Here is a 15,153-nt window from a genome sequence, read left to right on the forward strand (position 1 = left end):
AAAGTAGCAATTTACTACTAGCAACATTCGCATTGTAGGTGGTGCTGTTCAGTGCAGCGCCACCAGGTATTCTGGAGTGTTAATTACTGTATTCACAGTAGTAGATACTAGACCCTTGTTTTTCCACTGTAATGTGAATACACCTTTAGCCATGAAGCTACCAAACAACTGCATAACAAAAAGTTGCCTTGCACCAAACTTGCAGCATTTGTCCCCACCTGCTTGGTGCCTGCATGAAACTACATCCCAGTGTTGTTGGACTGGATCTGTACTTGTCTATTGTCTGTTTGTCCCTCCAGATGTGTTTTTCAGAGTACAATCTGAATTAAGAAAATTACATTTCAAACTGTAGTTGAAGGTAAAATGACATTAATTTACTTACATTTGGGTCATTCTTGCTTTGTTTCCAGCCTTTGCATTCAATTGTGCCTTCCATTCAAAATGAATTGTCAAATTCAAATATATGTATTTTAAAGCACTAATCTCTCTCCATAGAAAGGGTCCTGTGTGGAATCAGAGCAGGGAAGCGGCACAGTGCGTGATGTCTGTTGTCTTGATGAAAGTCTGTGCTGGGTCTGTCCTCTCAACATGGAGGCTGAGTGCTCTTCAGCTGGTGGGCCTGGATAGTGCAGCAGACCTGTTGGACTGAACGGAGTGTGAGCCCTGCTGAGCTTATACAGGAAGCTTCGTCTTTGCAAGCCTGAGATAGATGCAGCATGCAGGGCCTTTCGTGGTGGCGGACGTACACACCAAACCCAGTCGACTAGAGCAGAACTGAACATGACCAGTGAGTTGGGGGAGGAAACACGCTTCGGAAAAAAACAAAGACAAAACAGAATGAAAAGTCAGGAAAGACATTTCTCTGCCTCTCAGCCTTTTCTTTTCTCAGTGTACTGTGGACCGAAGGATGAGGGGTGGCTCAAAATTACACACAGGGTTAAAAGACAAGTGGAATCCATACTTTTTTCTTCATGATTTGACAAACAGGTTTTACAGCTTACAAGGATGTGTCATGTATGGGGACAAAAAAATGCTTAAAAGTGTCTCTTTTTACCCTGTTTCCATAGAAACATCTAATTTACATACATGTTTTATTTTTGTAGTTCCTGGGATCAGACCTTGTCATATACAAAGAGCAGTTGAAAATTGGCCTGAAAAAGACTTTTTAAGACAAAATTACACTGTGGCTGTACAAAATCATCTTTTTCCCTTGTTCTTGTTTTTTTTTCCATTTCTTTTTTATTATATCAGAAGTAGCACCTGTGTGCTTTTACATATGCACTTTATAATGTAACTTTTAAAGCTGGAAATAGCTTTAATCCACTCAATAAAAATATGTATATTTTCATAGAATACTCCTACTGCAAGCATTATTATCATTATCAATAACTTCATAATCTTTGTTATAACAACATTATGAGACAGTAACACTGTATGTTATGAATGATTGTATCCCAGAGTTTGATAAAGCTGATGGTCATACTTCCTCTCAGGATCTTTTTCTCTTCCAACAGACAGAGTTTGCCTTTGTTAGGTGATTCTATTTCAGTCCTATTTTACAAACTGCTGGGCTTTGGCCTCCAGGCCCAGATCAAGGGTTTAACCTGAAGAGCTTAGGAGAGAAGAGGAGTAGCAAGAGGAGGATGGATGGAGGGAGGGAGGGGGAGGGGACTGGAAGAGAAGGAGAGGAAGTTTGGGTCTCAGGGGAACCGCCGGACTCCAAATCTTGGATCCCTGGTGTCCCGGATTTCAATCTGGAGGAGTAACAGAGAGAGAAGAGAGACTACGTCAGGACGGGTGCAGCAGCATCTTAGCTGAGAAAAATAAATTGACATGTTTGGGGAAATATGCCTGGTCAGGGGAGAGAGAGAAGAGGGGGTGATACAGGAGGGAAGGGCCAGCACTCGTTCATGCTCTGTGTGCATATTTAATATATAATGCTGACTTTAAAGGGTCAAAACCAGATAATTAGACTTTGAAAAAGTCAAAAGTATGATTGAAGAATACATAAATAATACAGTGAATTAAAGGAAATTAGTTAAAATATAAATTAATAAAGGGCTTTGTATTTTTACATTTACTGGGGACTGGAATCAGATTTATCTGAAATCTTTGTTCCAAAGTCAAACTATCTGGGTGCAGGTTGCAGAACCGAACACTGTTGACTGATCAAACACAAGGCTTGTGATTTAATCAAACAGCATTTTTAAACACCAGGAACAGCTGACACAAAACAGTAGCAGGAAGAGGATGCAGCTAAATCAACTACTAAATCATGGATCCATTTGAAATGACATTCTGGACAACACGATTCATACATTGTTTTGATTCCATTTTCAAACTCCCATTACGTGTCTTTGCATTTCCTTTCCAAAGTCAATTCAAACATCACAGTCACATCGACATAAATAACAACAATAAGAGAACAATACAATCAACCTCCTCCATGTTCACTGCTCTGTTGTTACATGCAAAAATGTGGTTATTGCTCTACTTTACCTGATTTTCATGGTTCCTAAGATGCTACAAACTACTTGAAAGTCATGTGACATTTGTTTAATGCTGCATTAAACAATGTTTGGCCTCTAGGACGCAGAAAAACACCAAAACAAAGATCCACAGAGCCACAGAAACCACCATGGGCTATCCCTGCCTTATACCTTTGTTGTGGCTGACATGTTAGCCAAGAATTGCCCACTTTCACACGTGTCTGCTGCTCTGCTCCATTTGGCTGCAGATGGAAGTGAGAGAGGCGGCAGAAGGGCTCTGACATATGAGTCAGTGTGAGCTGGCGAGATGTGGGAAATGAAAGGGACCAAAAACAAACATAAAGAAACAAACTCATGCAATTGGCTTGAAAGGTCACACCCTAATACATTTTCTCTCACATTTTCCAGACTCCCTTTAAACATCTCCTTTCAATGCAGTATTATGCTTGAGAGCTTTCGTTTTTTTCTATTTGTTTAAAATGTATAACCTACTATGTACAGGGGGCTCAAAATGGAATACATTTATGTCATGTTGATTTGCTTGAACATGAAATCCAAAATATATTAAGATTCAATAAGAGATGAAAAGATAAATCAAATAAATACTTGTACTAATGTTTTTCCCTCATATAGATAGACAGAACAGCACACTAACAGACACTCCTGATGTGAGCTACTTACTGGCCTGTCAATAAGGACATAACAATTTAACCATTTAACTCAGCATCTCAATTAAGCAAGCAGTAATCCGATTAGCTATTCTAACCCTCCATTATAACCCCAGTTAGAGCTGCCTCTGGATGAGCCTCCTGTTTGGTGGGGTTGGGGGGGTGGGGGCTGATTATGGAGGCCTGTGGAGCAAGATATTAATAGCTGTAGCACTTTCTGATGGTTGATCCTCCACGCAAGCCAATTTAATGAAAATCGGATTTGCCAAAAGTGAATGAGTGAGGATGGGGAGAGGAGTTGGGGATGGGGGTGGAGGGTGGGGATAGTTAGGTGCAGAGTTTGGGGATTATTGTGTAATTAATCTGTTTTGGATGACCCGTCACTCTGGCTCCATTGCCCTGGGTGGATGCCAAAATACATACGCTTTCCTACAAACTGCTCTAAAGAAGCATGTAAAGGGTCAGTGTCAGTTATTATGTGCTAACATGTTTGAGATATCAGGCTCTGAAACTTCTGGTACCACCCCAGTGGTAGCAGCCCTTTGAGGAAGTTTCACATGCCAAGAGTCAACATTCAAAACTCAGGTCAATACAATTTTTATCTATAAGGCAGATGTGTCAGTCCCCGACACACTGTCTGCACAGCAAACACATCCAACAACAGATGACATGTACTCAACTGTAAATAGATGGAGCGGAAACACAAGCAATTGTCAATTTTTTTTCCCAAGATCCTCTGAATATTTGGGCACTAACGCAATTAAATATTTACTGTAAAATACACATTCCCATTAAATGTAGCCCCAACTTCACACCTTAGAAAATTCACATATAGATACTAGATAGATAGTTAATTGCTCAGGCACGTAAATGTCTGTCCTTGTATGCCTGCTATTAGAGCCCAAGATACAAACAAAATGTGACCCACTCATCAAAACATAGAGCCACCACTGGTCAAAAGCTCCACAAGGTACCTTTATTGTCCCAGAAAAGGCAATGACTGCAATTATACACCACATGGAGATGTTGAATGGAAGTGACATCAGATATCTGTGGAGCCACACTGTTCAGCTGGCCAAGCAAGATGATGATGTCACAGTGTAAGTATTTAGAACATGTGGTCAGGTTTTCTCTCTCTGTCAAAGTCCACATTAATGACAAAACAATCCCAGCTTGAGGTCCACCTACTAGCTTTCATCAGTATCACATGGTCTTCATCAGCCAGTGGAGTTGTCGTGAAGATGGATCTGATAAATACGATCAAGATCCATCTCCAGCAACAAAATCCATTTGCTGATGAAGACCATGTGATATGGTTGAATGCATTCATGTTTGAGACTTCCAGTCCTGTTGGTGAATAGAGCCACAACTTTTGTTTTTACATTTTTTCAGATTGTTTTTTCCATTTGTTAAATCTGTACATGTAAACATGTTAATAAGTGAGCTTTTGAGGTGTTGCCAGGCATATTTTTCAAGTAGTTGTTTCCCCCTGCTTCAAGTCTTTATGCTAAGCTTAGCTAATTGCCTGCAGGCACTAGCTTCATACTCAACAGACAAGCATCAGAGTGGTATTAATCTTCTCATCTAACTCTCAACAAGAAAGCGAATAAACGTATTTCCCAAAATGTCAAACTATTCCTTTAGTTACAGATCAGATTTCAAGTAGTCTAATGTAAACATTGGTAAAATCTTCAATAAAATTAAGTTAACCAATATTTCATTCACACCACTAGTGGCATAAAACACAAATAACACATTTTCTATTACAAGGGAGCAAATTCAACACAATGCAAACATAAGAAGAGGTAAAAGGGGTTCACATTGCCCTTTACAAGACAGAGGAGAGGACAGCCATCAGTTTCTCACAAAGAGGTAACTGATCCAAGTGCATGCAAGGGTGACATGCTGCAGAGATGGATCAACATGTCATATAAACTAATGGGAGAAACTGGTTGGTCTTACTCCATCCATTCGTAGAGAGGAGCCAAGATGGAGCTGAAGGGAGGAAGCAGTTTTAGATCATCATGGTTTATTTCTTTTTCATTAATGTCTGTCTAAAGAAAGTGTAGTTATGTTATATATTATATTTTCATAACCATATTCTTTAATATACTCTGTATTAGATTCTACTTTTCATTTAATTAATTCATTTAGTCCTTATTTTGTCCTTTACTGTGCTCTTTTTGGAAATAACAAGTTATATAAGAGAACAATGGCTTGTGTAACACATGGAAATTGGAAGTTTGTCAAAGAACATTGAAATCCCCATATATGGTCCTGGACTGGGCGGCTTAGTGGTAGAGCGGGTCGTCCACCAATTGGAAGGCCGGCGATTCGATCCCGGCTTTCCCCAGTCCACATGTCGAAGTGTCCTTTCTCTCAAGGGCTGTGCCTTGTGTGTGTGAATGATTAGTTAATTAGTTTCTTTGAACATGGCAGTTGGCACCTGCCATGAATGTGATGAAGATGATATGTAGTGTGAAGCGCTTGAGTAGTCAGAAGACTAGAAAGGCGCTATACAAGTACAGTCCATTACATGATTTACATAATTGTCAAAACCTGTTGAAACTGGTTATTCTGTCTTACTGAAACTGTGTGATATGAAAAAAATCACATACACACCAGTGTTTTAAGGATATCTGACATATGAGATCATGCATCCTCCATCCTCCAGGTCAGTTGACCTCCTACGAGAAAAACACAGTTTGATAGGATATATAGGGAATGTTGTTTAATGGATTCCCAGAAAGTGGGAATAGGTTTGCACGAACATTTTATGTAAAAAAAGGAAGTTACAGTTACAGAAGTTACAGAACACAGAAAGAGTGAGGTTTCTTTCAGGTTTTTTCAGTTACTCTGCAGACAGACTCAGCTTTTGTTTCTTTTTAATAAAAGTCTGTTACTGAAGAATTCATGTCTTGTTGCTAATTCCTCTCCAACACATAATTGCTGTCACGAACAGGATTGGATTGGGCAAGCTACCACGGCGAGGAGTCGAGGCTCCGGGGCACTGTCTTTGCACAGAAAGTGGCCACAATAAGAGGTAAGCAACCTTTTGCTTTTCTTTTGTGTGGAGACATTGCACTGTGGGGTCCACTCTTATTATTGCTCACCAATAAAGAACACAATAATGAGAGGCGGCTGAGACATGAGTACTTCCCAAATGTGCACAAAAGAGTGAGCGAGTGAGTGAGAGAGTGAAGAATACAAGCTTGCTGGGCTAAAAAGATTATCTGGCCAGGTAGCTGTGGTGTAGCAGCTGGGACAGCACCTATAGGGCTGTGATCTCCCGCTCGAGAGATGTTGGGTTCTGGTAATAAGGCCCTGGGCAGCAAAGACCTGAGATTTAAGAAGCAGTAAAAATTGTAAAATATATAAAAGAGGTGTAAGAGTAACGCTATAGCCTACCTTGCTTAGAACTCTAGCTGTAAAGGATTAATTCTAGAACAGTGGAGCGACCAGTAGAGGAGGAGTGTGAAAGCCTCCATTGAAACACTGCAGATCTCTAGTCAAGCACTACTGAATATGTTAAAAACAAATAGCGCTAGTATTAGTAGAAATACACTGTGATAAAATAAGACAGCTGTTGATAATTGTATTTTAAGTAGATCTACATATCTGTGTTGGTGTGTGTGTACAGCACTGTGTATGTCTGTGTAGTTGTGTGTGTGTGTAAATGTGCTTTCCCCCGCCTTTTGCGCTCTCACTCTCTGCATAGCAACGGTCACTGAGCCATGTGTGTGTGCGCGACTAAGCTGTTTTTGTGTGTCTCAGTGAAGAGAACGGTACAGAGAGAGAAAATAAGCAACTGACATTGTACAGCATTCTGATAATATTATGAATTTTCGTTTAGCGCAGATAAAATACCTATACTATTACATGTTTTATAATTAAATTTATAAGCGAACAGTATAGAGTCTGTACAGCAGTACTGGCAGAAAATATGAGACTATTGATACTTAAACGAGGTTAAAAACGAGATAGTAAATGAAGAAAGGAGAAGAGGAAATGAAAATGTAAAAAAGAGACTAGAATAGGAGTTGCAGTGTTTTTAGTGTTAATGGGAATAACTCTTCTCATACTATTCACAGGGATATTGTGGAGATAGTTACAAATAAAATTAGTACAACTACAGTAAATGACAAATAGCCTACATCAGTAGAAAATAAAAATCAAGACAAAATTTAACTCTAGCTATAAAGGGATTTTCAATATATTTTTGGAAAAACAGCTCCAGATGGGAGCACATCACCCCTGATCAGGAATTAGAGGGGAAGCGAATTAATAAAATACATCTAGTAGTAGACAGTAGCTAAAGTACAGTTACTGCACCTAAGTACAGATTTAGGGTGCTTGTAGTTTACTTGAATATTTTCTTCATAAGCTGTTTTCTGCTTCTACTCCACTACGTGATAATATACTGTCATTAATTATAAAAAGACTCTCAAATAAAAGAGACAATGTCAACTTCAAGAACAGCAGAGGATGTGCTCTGTGCCAAATATCTGCTCCTTGAAACAAAAATAAAGGAAATAAATAAGAGGTGGCAGAAACGAACTAAAGACATGATTACACAGTGGCCAGAGGGAGACACTTTTGACATTGCAAAGGGTGAGGAAATGGAAATCCTTATAAAATCAACAAAACGAATGAAAAAGAGAGAAGAATTACAAGTGTTAAAGCTGTATCAAGAAGAAAGAAAGAAATTTTGTGCTTCAATAAAAACGTGCAGATAAACATTATTAGGAAAAACAAGTGAACGAGGAAGACTTGGCAGAAAAAACTGTGCAGCTCCTCCACCATATCACCACAGGTGCCAAACCTTTGTAGTGGGAAAGAGGCAGGTAGGATGGTAGAGGATGGGGCGGAGGAGGTAGAGCATGGTGCCTCCCCTTCCCAACAAGAATAGGTAGTGAGGCCAAAGGTTAAAGAAAGTGACCTGTGCTCTCCTCAATTCCTTATTAACCTCAATTCCTTATTTTGAAATTATAAGTTTGGGAGAGATAGAGAGAAGCCTGGTGGAACTGAGACAGCAAGTGTTAGGTGAGGCACATGAAACACAGGTACAGTATGGTAAAGGGACTTCCAGGACCTGCCAAAAGCAGGCTGGTGGAGGTGGTGGGGCTTGGCACCATGCCCCTTGCACAATTTTGCAGTTGTATCACTCATTCAGTTAACAAACACCGCAAACAAGAACAAAGAGCACTGGAACAGGATAAGAATGAGGAACGGAATCTGGTCCAGCAGCAACTATCGGCTGGAAAAAAGAAAATACAAGGTGCAGTGATAAGTCCACCTCCTGCCCCCCAGCAACCTGCACCAGCACCTGCACCTGCTCCACCACCACCTGCTCCCGCAGCAATCTACCAACAGCTACCTTTTCTTGAGACAGGGATACTGGAGAGGGATGGGTCAAGGTATGAGAGGAGAAAGAGGAAGGAGACCTGCCCTGCCCTCAGGTACCACAGGACAGCCCCTCTGCTGGGTGTGTTGGAGACCTGGACACTTGAAAAGAGATGAGCGATATTGGGGCCAAAGGGGCCCTCAAATGAGAACCAAGTGTTCAACAATCCTCAGAAAGTGGGCCGTCCAATACATTCAGGGGCCCTGATCAGGGTTATGAGGGATGCCCAGAGTGTCTGAGAGTCAGCTGCCTATGATTTCCAAGGGGGCTGATAAAGAGGCGATGCTCCCGGTTCAAATAGAAGGCAAAACAACTTCAATGATGGTGGATTCAGGTGCAACATACACCTGTGTTAACCTGCAAGATGCCTCTCATCTCCAACGGACTGGACAATTTGTCAAGACAATTGGATTTTTCGGGAAAAACGCAGCTGACTCCCACCACAGAGCCAGTAACTCTCACAATAGATAAACAACAGACAAAAATAGTTAATATTAATATTAATCTCAGTAGACACTCCCATTAGATTATTGGGTAGAGACACCCTATGTAAATTGCCAAGTATGGTGTACTCAAGATGGCATTTATTTAAATCAACAAGCTCTCCAGATGCCTCTTATTGCATCACAACCATCCACAGTGTTCTGGTTGGGAAACATGTGGCAGACTATACAAGACAGCGTGAAACAATGGCTGCCTTTTGTTAAAGCACAAATACCAGAAGCAAAACCTCCATTGCTAGACTAGATCAGTGCACATTACAGTTTTTACATACAAATGATGAGACTAAAAACAGTACATGGCTGAGTGAACTGCTCCCAGGGGTCCAGATATCAGCAACATCAATCATAATTGGAATAGCATGGTGCAGCCCTGAGGGTAGAGGAAAACCAGTATTTAAAAGAACAATTTAAAGTCCCCAATGCTACACCCCACATAACACTGTTGTTCAACCCTGATTATGAATCCAAACATTTAGGACCTATGGTGAAGGTGGCACAGTCTGTCAAATGGGATAAAACTGAAAATCCCAAAGTATGGCATAACCATGATAAGAATTTTATCAAAATAATGATATCTGTAACAGCCATTGCTAACTCACAGGTAATAATATTATCTGAGACTCAACAGCAAGCAGTGACCACCAAAGAAAATAACAAGCTGATGGAGGAAATGCTAAAGCTAGTCTCTTTACAGTTGTGGTCACAACACAACACTGATGTAGGTTTGGTTACCACTGCCCAGCCTGTTGAGGTAAAGTTGAGAAAAAGGTGTAGGACCCCTGAGGTGCCACAATATCCCCTAAAGCCAGACACTGAACAATAATTGAGGGCTTATCAAGGCAGGAGTAGTAGGTACCCAATCCTTACACCTGGTTGACAAACAAGCCACCCTCCTCTAAGTTTTTCACAGTCATAGACTTGTGTTTGTCATTTTTCAGTGTGCTACTGAGCAAAGAGTCACAGTACCTGTTCGCTTTCACGTATTGTGACCGGCAGTTCATGTACAAATGCTTACCCCAAGGTTTTAAACATTTGCCGCATGTGTTATAATAAGTGTAATAAAGTATTGAAAGAAAGTCTGGCCAACTTATCTACCAAAGTCACAAGCACGGTTATAATGTATGTAGATGACCTTTTCATTTGTTCAGACTCTGAGGAGCAGTGACACAGGAACTATTAAAGTCCTGCAAGAATTGGCAAAAGGCCTCCCAAAAGAAACTTCAGTATTGTTCACTACAGGTTGAATACTTGGCTAGATTGTTGAAGGAGGGCACTAAAATATTTCTCCATCCCAATTGGAGGCCATCTCTAAAGCAGTGAAATCCCAAACTGTTAGACATGTTGAAGTTCCTGGGTATCACAGGATATAGTTCAGATTGGGTGCCTGACTACACTGCCATCATCCTACCTCATCGACATCTTGTGAAAAGTGCAGGCGCCACTAAGTTACAGGCCAAACTCAAATGGACCTATAAGGCCCATGTAGCCTTTGAGAAAAGGTTGTGTCATGATGCAGACACCCATGCTTGCTCTCCCTGACTATGACAAGCCACTTTATTTGTTTGTCTCTCACAGACAGAAACATGCAACTGCTGCTTTGACACAGGCCACAGGAGTGGGAACGAAAAAACAACCGATTGCCTATTACTCTACTGCTTTGTCACCTGTACAGCAGGAATTGCCTCCCTGTTATCAGGGCTTGCTAGCAGCTCATTTGATGTATGAGAAGGCATCTGCCAATAACAATGGGTTATGATGTTTGCATTTATATACATCATAAGCTAACCAACCTGATAGAGCAGGGTAAATTTGTCCTCACTGGGCAAAGAATAAACACATATTCCTATCTGCTCCAATGTCCTGACGTAACTGTCAAGATATTTCAAACAACAAATCCTGCAGATAGTATACCTTTACCCAATAAGGGAGAACCTCATGACTGCGACACAGAAGTTTCAAATTTTGTAAAGCTACGAGCCGATTTGATGACTGAACCACTGCCAACCTCAGAGCTCATTCTATTTGTCAACGGTTCATGTTACAGGGACACTGATGGATTGAAAGCAGGGTTCGCTGTAATACAGATGCAGAACGGTCAAGCTATGACCTGCCAATCTGCTCAATGTCCTCAGCTGTGCTCTGCTAAAGTAGCTGAGCTTGTTGCATTAACGGAAATTGTGCAAATTGGCTACAGGTGACAAATAACAGTGACAATCTGCACTGACTTGGCATATGCTTATGGTGTTTGTCACATGTATGGTTTGCTCTGGAAAGCCAGAGGATTCAAGAAAACAGATGGGTCTAACATACAGCATTATGACCAAATGCTCGCTCTTGCTGAAGCAATGATGCTCCCCACAAAAATTGCAATTGTTAAATGTAGGGCACGTTCTTCCTTGTTTGCACAAGATGGTCTTCACCCAAACATGTCAGGTAGTCGCACGCTGGCGGCTAACCTGCAGCACCCTGTGATGTCCTCCTCACGTAGTTGACTATTTACATCACCTGTTTCCCCTCGCTCTTCTTCTTTCTCTTCTCTGCCCACCAAAAACAGCCACGCACCCTCTGCTGTCACTAACTCCCCCTTGTGGACTGATCACAGTGCTGTTATTTGGAGCCTGGATCCCTCTAGTGCTACTTTTAAAATTCCAGCCTCTTCTTGCTGACTGGGATGCTGATTGTGCCACCATGCCCGTACGACCCCTGCAGGCTCTGGTGTATTTTCCTCTCCTTGTGTGTCTTGTGTGTCTTGTGTGTCCTCTGTTAGTCTCAAGTTGTGTGTGTGTGTATATGTTTCCTGGTCTGACTCCCTGGTCTTCCGCTTGCTGCTGATCACCGGCACACCTGACGCTCATTACTCATCAGTCTCCACAGCATTAATACCTGGCTTTTCGACACTACCAGTGCCAGATCGTCTCTGTACACTTAAAACCCTCCTTGCTGGTGATCGCAGTCACATTCTCCTCCCGGATCTCTGTCAACCTGTTCGCCTGTCCTGTTGGCTACACCGCCATCCTGCCAGCTGTCTTCCCAGCTCTGCCTGCTAGCCAGCTGTCTCCCCGGCTCTGCCAGCTAGCCAGCTGTTTCCCTGACTCTGCCAGCGACACCTCACGAGCCACTACCACTCGGATCCAGTCCACTCCACTCTGCGGATCCGCTGCCAGGACAACACATCGCCACACCCGGACCAGACCAGAACACACCTCCCCAGTCCCCGGGCCTGGATCTTCGCAGTCCACCCAGGGTCGGACGTGCCACTTCCCCGAGGGCTACAGTAGATGTCTCCGGCGCTACCACACGGGAAAAGTGCTATCTTCAGTTATCTCTGTTGTTTAAATAAACACTGACTTATCTTTAAATCTACACATTGTGTTCTGCATTTGTGGGTTCTCTGATCATGCACTACAACATTTTAATGAATGCAGACGCAGGCATGTGTTCAATTCTTGTGCTGTTGGACTTAAGTGCTGCCGTTGACACAATTGATCATGGCATTCTTTTAGATAGACTGAGGCACTGGGTGGGCATATCTGGCGCTGAACTAGACTGGTTCTCATCTTATCTGTTCACTGGGAAATTCTGTGTCAGCATTAATAACTTCATGTCATCCTTTTCCCATATCAAGTACGGTGTGCCTCAAGGTTCAATTCTGGGACCAATACTGTTCTCCTTATACATGGTTCCCGTGGGTGATGTCATCCGCAGACATGGTATTTCTTTTCATTGTTATGCGGATGACACTCAGTTGTACCTCCCTGTCAAGCCCACTGACCTTAATACACTGAGTTCTCTGCAGGACTGCCTGCCTGACATAAAAATTTGGGTGTCAATAAATTTTCTTCAGCTCAACTGAAATAAAACTGAAATCCTTGTCATTGGGCCCCAACACATCACTAAACAAATACTGCCATCTACTGGTAACCTGTCACAACATATCAAGCCTGTTGCAAGAAATCTCGGTGTTCTGTTTGATAGCAATTTATGTTTTGAGCAACATATCACTAAGCTTGTTCCATCATGTTTTTATCACCTCAGAAACATTGCAAAAATCAGATCTATTATAAATCTTAGTGATGCAGAAACTGTTGTACATGCTTTTATCTCCTCACGCCTCGATTATTGTAACAGCCTGTTCACTTGTCTTAATCGAAAAACTTTGACACGACTGCAGACTGTACAAAACTCAGCTGCTAGGCTGTTAAACAGGACCAAGAAGTACGACCACATCCCACCTGTTTTAGCCTCTTTACATTAGCTCCCTGTTTGTTTTAGGATTGATTTTAAGATCTTGTTGATTACTTTTAAGGCCCTTCATGGCCTGGCTCCAGACTATATTTCAGACCTTGTAATCCCTTATGAACCTTCATGTAGTTTGAGATCTTCGGGCAAGGGTCTTCTGTCTATTCCTGAGTCCCGGATGAAAACTAAGGGGGACAGAGCTTTTGCTATCAGGGCCCCGAGGCTCTGGAATAACTTGCCTGAAGGAATTAGGTTGTCTGAGTCAGCGTCTTCTTTTAAGTCTCTTCTCAAAACACATTTTTATCTGAAAGCAGATCCTGATTTTACCTGAACTGGCTGTTTATTTTATTGCTTTTGTGTATTTTATGTATTTTATTTCTTTATATTTCATCATTTACTGTGGTATTTTATTTCTCTTGTTGTGAAGCACTTTGTACTTCATTTTGATAAGTGCTCTATAAATAAAGTTTTATTATTATTTTATTATTATTATAGGAAAGACAAGACCTTGGAAACTATGGGGAAGAATTGAAGCTGAAGCTGCTAAACAAGCAGCTACTGGAGATGTGCAAGCTGTAATGCTCCCAGTATTGGAGTTAACTAGTAAAATCAGAGACAAAGACTTGGTTGATATTCAGACCACAGCAAAAACCAAGGAAAAACTACTTTGGGGGGTGGGGGTTACGACGACGACACAGGTATACCAGCTTTTGTTAAAAGCGAATTCCACCAATTTTGCACATCAAGATCAGTTAGCTAGTCATAGAGAGTACTACTCAGCCTGTGAAAACTGTAGTTGTTGTATACAACAAGTCCTCCAAATTAAACAAAACTACGTTGTTTGTCCAGGCCCTCCAGAATGACACATGTAAGCGTTTTCTGATCGGATGCCACTATTGACAGGACAACATCGCTGTTTCAATAATGAAATCGTTTTCTGATCTTACAACACTATGGTTGAGGTTTGGTCATATTTAGGTACAGAAACAACTTAGTTAGAGTTATGCTTGTTACACCCGTTCAAATGCCTTCACTCCACGATGGTCAGAAGTGTGTCTGCATGCGCTTCTGGAGCGGCCGGGTGAGGTCTGAGTTCTGTGAGGAGGACTGGGAATAGTGGGAGGAGGTTGATGCCTTGCTGTCTTTGCGGAAACATTGTGGTTTGTGTTAAAATTACTACTAAGTTAAGGTTAGGGGACCTTCATCATCATGGGTACAATAATAAACACTTGGTTACGGTTAGGGAACGATCGTGGTCATGGTTAAAAGAAATTAACGTTGACTATTGGTAGGAAACGGGAAACAAAATTTTGTTGAACCATTCATCCATCCCGACCTCCTCTCTCTCCATGAACATCACTCGACTTCCTCCTTTGTACCCAATGGACAAGAGTCATAATTACTACAGCCACTACAGGGCTTTGACACTTGAACGTAAATAAATGTAATTTTTGGACATTTGCTGACACGACTGATGCTCTGTTTTTTCTTGGGAGTTCAGTCTCATTGTATAATGTCTTCTGTGGATCTGTCAAGTCTTTGAAGATAATGCTGGTCTGGACTTGAAGACAACAGTTTTACAGAAAGCCTGTATTACAGACTGGAGCGTAAAGTTAGAAAAATGCGTGTTTACCAGGTGTGGGCGCCAAACGAAAGGACACCATCAATGTATTAAAGGTGGGGTATGCAATTCTGGAGAAATCCAATACCATGACAAATACCATGATATAGAGCAAACAACAAGCAAGTAATGTAACTAATGTTAGCTAGGTTGTGGGTTAGCAAACTGTCCTACAGTTGCTGCTGCGAAGCTAACATGCAGAGAGGACGGTGCGGAGGAGATGGTTTCC

General features: G+C 41.6%; 1 protein-coding gene across 4 annotated transcripts in view; it reads right to left on the minus strand.

Moving 5' to 3' along the window:
• Window positions 1-352: 352 nt before the first annotated feature.
• lhfpl4a (LHFPL tetraspan subfamily member 4a) overlaps window positions 353-15,153 on the minus strand; it is a 66,566-nt gene continuing 51,765 nt past the window's right edge. For 2 of the 4 annotated variants that reach the window (XM_044215579.1, XM_044215568.1), the window contains 2 exons: window positions 5,120-5,152; window positions 353-1,754 (listed from right to left, as the gene is read on the minus strand). In XM_044215579.1, coding sequence (XP_044071514.1) covers window positions 1,701-1,754; window positions 5,120-5,152 — 87 coding nt within the window. In that variant the 3' untranslated portion in view covers window positions 353-1,700. Of the gene's footprint in view, window positions 1,755-5,119; window positions 5,153-5,779; window positions 5,845-15,153 lie in introns of all 4 variants that reach the window. The other 2 variants (XR_006380033.1, XM_044215590.1) reach the window with 2 other exon arrangements.

This window comes from Siniperca chuatsi, linkage group LG2 (genome assembly GCF_020085105.1).
Source record: "Siniperca chuatsi isolate FFG_IHB_CAS linkage group LG2, ASM2008510v1, whole genome shotgun sequence".
In the NCBI taxonomy this organism is placed as follows: domain Eukaryota; kingdom Metazoa; phylum Chordata; class Actinopteri; order Centrarchiformes; family Sinipercidae; genus Siniperca; species Siniperca chuatsi.